The 5,015-nt window shown below is 41.3% G+C and overlaps 1 protein-coding gene across 2 annotated transcripts in view; it reads right to left on the reverse strand.

Annotated features, from left to right (window-relative positions):
• LOC104169371 (myosin regulatory light chain 2, smooth muscle minor isoform) overlaps window positions 1-3,732 on the reverse strand; it is a 5,070-nt gene extending 1,338 nt beyond the window's left edge. Inside the window, exons 1-2 of one of the 2 annotated variants that reach the window (XM_009710270.1) lie at window positions 3,525-3,732; window positions 3,194-3,355 (exon numbers count right to left, since the gene is read on the reverse strand). In XM_009710270.1, coding sequence (XP_009708572.1) covers window positions 3,194-3,355; window positions 3,525-3,708 — 346 coding nt within the window. In that variant the 5' untranslated portion in view covers window positions 3,709-3,732. The remainder of the gene's footprint in view (window positions 1-3,193; window positions 3,356-3,524) is intronic. The other variant, XM_009710271.1, reaches the window with a different exon arrangement.
• Window positions 3,733-5,015: the final 1,283 nt, after the last annotated feature.

The following is a 5,015-nucleotide window of genomic DNA, read 5'->3' on the forward strand; positions in this document are numbered from 1 at the left end:
AAGACTTTCAGACAGGATTGAGCAAGTTATCTCTGGAGGGAGGAAGAATGTTTACTGTGGAGAGGTGGAGGTGGAGAAGCCAGTCAAAAAAAGGAAGGATATATTAAGTTACTTATTTTATGCTAAAATATTAGCAGAAGATTTTGGAGGACATTTAACAAAGATATGAAAATGAGCAGTTGCTAAGTAGGTTCTGTGAATTCAATTTCAATAGATGGGCAGAACCACCAGCTGCCAAATAATTCCAGGAAGGTTTCGAGATGAAAAAAGGAACGCGCATAACAAATGGTAGACAGAAGAATGCAGAAACTGCTTAATGTTGAAAAAGAGACCTACCATGCCTTTAAATGCACAATAGTTGCTTCATTTGAGAAAGAAATCGGTTATTGAACTTTAGCTGGAGAAATACCAATAACAGAACAGAGGAGGCAGAAGTATGTTCCAAAAAACAAAGACACGTAAACTGTGCAGAACAGCTGGAAATCATACGTGGACACCCACATCAACTGATGTAGACTCAATTAGAATGTGATTCAAAAAAAGAAAGTTCTGCTTTGGAAAGAGAGTTGAATAACTTAAGCAAACAGAGTTCATTAGAGAGACAAAACCAAGCAGGGAATTGGGAGACCAAAAGGCAGTCAATGAGCATGACAAATTATCATGGGGTTGGTGTATGCTGCAGGGAAGGGGAAAAACACCGTGTTTCCACGTTTGCTAATTAAAGCAGCATCACATCCCAGCGTAGACAAGCCCTTGACTACTGACTCCAAATGAAGAAGGCCAACAGCAATATTCTACTTGAAAAACGGGGTGAATGTTCAGACAGCCAGGCCCATCTTAATCGGACAAAATTTTGGAGTTGTCTCTGCAGATGTGCATAAAGAAGGTGAAAAAACAGCTAAACAGATGAGGCTTTCTATTTCTGCGGTCCTACAGAGACCAAGCAGTGATGAGAGATGAAATAAGGACTAGCATTCAAAGAATGCAAGGCCTTTGGTGCTGCAAGTTTAGCCTCAAGGACTTAATTGCTTCTGTCCGAACAGCTAGGGGTTTAAACACCAAACTAGGCTGCCAGACTAGGAATACACTAAAAGTTTTAGCAGCACCAAATTGTAAAGGAAACTCACCTTCTCACACAGCTTCAGTGTAGGTGGGGAGTAACAAATTAATGAAGCAAAATTTAAGATTCAGCCTGTGGCAGACAGCACAAAACAGATGACAATGCAGGATCAAAGAGCAGACAAAAGACATACCAAATGCAGACAGAACTTTTATACTGATTTCATAGTACTACATACGATAGTAATGCTCAAGCACTATAGGAACTGTAAGTAAAATCCAACAGGTACAACTACCTTATCCTCATCAAGAGGATCTGATTTATATTATTCTTTTTCAAAAGAACTACGCTGATGTAGAGCTAGAAAATCAGGCCCATAACACACACGCATGTGGAGATTACGAAGTGAAAAAAAAAGAAAAAAAAAGGGTTGACATAGCTGGAAATGCCTTTGTTCATTTTTAAAAGGAACAAACTGATCAGAAGCCAAATCTGAGAATAAAATTAATAAAAGGCAAACATAACATGGGTTCTACAAATACATCACGTGTTATTTTGAAGACTGCATGTTGACTATTACAAATCAAAAACCAATAGAACAGCATAACTATCTAACATGTTTCCTGGTTGAAATTTGAGGATGGCATAAGACTCGAAAGAGACTGTGGAACCATTATCCTCAAATCATCCTAGGACTAGACTAAAACATTTACCACACAGAGCTGAAAGATAATAAAATCAATCTTATCAGTACATGGGGGCCTGAACTAGTAACTTATTGTTTACATAGACGGAGAAGGTTACTGTTCAAAAGAACTGGTAGCACAATCATTTTCTTTATATGGTAATTCGCAGGCTCTTGTTTTGGTGCACACAAAAAACCCCTGTAGCACAGTGAGTCAGACTACCTGTGGAGAGAAAATAATTAACCTACTAACAAAACTTCCTTCTGTAGGAGATGGTAAAGAGATTTCCCTTGAGAGGGAGGAAGTCAATTAACATTTGAAAAGGCCTTACCAACAGAAAGCCTGTTTACCTACACCTCGGCAGGAAGGGGATGCTCTTTGAAAAGGCAAAAGGTGCTAAAGATACACAGACTGAAAATAGCTGTTTGAAACGGAATAATATCCTTTGAAAGGTTCAGAGCACCATATCCTCAGGTTAGATTGAAATATTGTGGTGGACAGTTGTGTGAAAAGTTATAGGTGCGGTGACATCTCTAGTACAGAGGCTACATAGTTTCAGCACACTCTAATAAAAGGTATTCACAAGGTGTCAAAGTGCCAGTGTTCTGCAGTTCTGCAGAATTGCCCTAAGGATTCATCCCTGGTTGCTATACACTTCTCCGGAATCTTAGCCTACATGAATAAATCAATACAAGCATAAACTCTAACCTCATGATTACAGGCGCAACCTTTAAAGTCTGATATAGTAAAACCGAGCTCTGCATTTTCCTCCCATCTCGCTATGCAAGTCAGTCCAATCTGTCACTTCTGCCTTCTAGACCCCACCTGGTTTTTATCTTTAGATCATTACGGCTGCAGCCCTTCCTGCAACCTGCAAACAAACCGAGCTGCGGGTGAGGGCATGACACATGGCATTTGTCATCAGAGCCACAACATACACTAGGCAAGGTGAGGGTTCAAAAGAGTTTATGTAGCCTGGACAGCCTGTCTTGAAACATTAAAAACGCCGAAGAATTCAGATGCATCTCAGATCTACTGCAGTGGGAGGACAAATTCAGTTGTATTACAGATTTCGTATCTGTTACCTTTTCAATGCCATGGAAAATCACATATTCCCAATTTGAATTCCTCATCTTCTTAGAGCAAATGTATTTCATTTTGTACTTTGAGGAACATACAGGCTGCCCAGTTAAACCACTATCTTCAAAGCCTCACAGAAGAACATTACTACTAGTCCTCTGTACTCACACAGAACAGCCAGACAGTTTTTACTCTCACTTGGTAATAAGCCAAATTCTCATTACTTGGTAGAATATGCCATCGAGGATTACTGTGTTAAACTTCATTTATAAAGGTGCAAAAATCAGCATACTATTTACAAACTCAAATAAACAACATAAAACCACCCCCTCCTCCCCCATCAAGCAGCTGAGTTTCACCCACATACCTGTTGCTTCTTCATCAAAGCACGCAAAAGCATTCCTGATTACATCTTCTGGGTCTGTGCCATTTAACTTCTCACCAAACATTGTGAGGAACATCGTGAAGTTTATGGGGCCTGGAGCCTCATTCATCATGGCATCCAGGTATTCATCCGTCGGATTCTTCCCTACAAATAAAGGGATTCATATTTGGTTTAGCCTTCAAACTAAAAGAAAAAAGTGATCTGGATAGCGTAATACAAATGGAGACACCTCTCGTAAGCCATCCCAAACTCAGTAGTTTAATGACAACAGCACAAATTTGCTTGGCAACCGTAACCAGAGAAGTGCCCTTACCAAGGGAGGCGAGCATATCGTGCAAGTCCTCTTTGTCAATGAAGCCATCCCTGTTCTGGTCGATCATGTTGAAGGCTTCCTTGAATTCCTGGATCTGTGACTGATCAAACATTGCAAATACATTGGAAGTGGCACGCTGAGGGCGCTTCTTGGTGGTCTTCGTCTTTGCCTTTTTGCTAGACATGTTGGCTGTTGGACACTGGGGAGAGAAGTAAATATGATAAATACAATGAGAACCCAGTTAGGACCTAAAAAACTCCAAAGTACTAAGTTAAGTTTAACTTAAGTTAAACGTTAAACTTCACAGATAGAAAACACCTCTAACACGCTTCCATTTTCTCTCATCAGAACATATTTCCCTAATCTAGAAGGGAAAAAGAGCAGAAAATAGGAACAAATGAAAGACAGACTCCTAAATTTAAAAAGTCACTAAAAGAAGACATATGTTAGACTTGAATTTTAGTCTTCAAAGGGACAGCTTTTGTCTGGGATCCCTTCTTGAGACGCGTACCTGCAAGAAGGGAACTCAAACTGTTCTCAAACTGTTCTCAAGTCTAAAAGAGCAAAGTGAGGTTTTGAGAGCTGTCGTTAAGCCTGTGAAAGAGCTCTGTATAGATATGGATATACGACAACTGCGTGCTGTGTTAGGTAGTAGAGGAAGGAGAAACACAACTCAGTCGACCTGAACAAACTCTGAGGTGCCCATAGTTGACACCTGACAGCAGTAAGTTGTTGCTATTAGAATAAGGATGGGTCTCTGTCCTTGCCTCGCCTTCCGTTATTTAAAACACCCTAAAACTAGGAAAAAACTGTGCAAGCTCTATTCCTGCTCATACCAATAAGCTATGGCTGACCTCCATAAATAAATGCATTTAATTTTACCTGATACATACTACAGGTCTGCCATACCTGAAAGCTCACTTCTACTGCCTACTCCTTTAAGCAAAAAGGGAAAGCAACCAACTCGCGCTGCTTTTGCTCATCTCCCTAGCAAAACTGCTCAGAAAAAGGTATCTTCACCTGTAACACTCAGGCTAGCTGAGCTCGGGTCGGAACAACGCAGAGCAACGGCCACGCTTAGGTCCATTTCATCGCTACCGCTGTCATTTAATTTACCTGTTGCTAAGCCTGCTAAGGTTTCCATCATACGGTGCTGCGAAACAAGCTTTAAGATTTTATAAAACGAACCGGGGGAGACCGCATTTGTCCTTTAGGGTAGGTGGGAGGAATGGATTGGGGAAAACCTACACGCAACCCCTTTCAGCTTTAACCACAGAAGGCTGTGACCTGAAAACAACCTGGCAGCCACCCCCTGTCCTAAAGCCGGTCGTGTGGAGAGAATGAAGCTCGGTGACAACCCCCCTCAGCTGTCCAGCGAGCACAACGCTGAGGAGATTTTATATTTTTTGGCCCCCGAAAGAAGGCCGACCTCTCTTCAAAAGCGGCATCCCGCCTTAGGCTTCAAGGACGCACAGGGTCAAAGCTCTTGCT

This window comes from Cariama cristata, unplaced genomic scaffold (genome assembly GCF_000690535.1).
Source record: "Cariama cristata isolate BGI_N322 unplaced genomic scaffold, ASM69053v1 scaffold10791, whole genome shotgun sequence".
NCBI classification, from domain to species: Eukaryota; Metazoa; Chordata; class Aves; order Cariamiformes; family Cariamidae; genus Cariama; species Cariama cristata.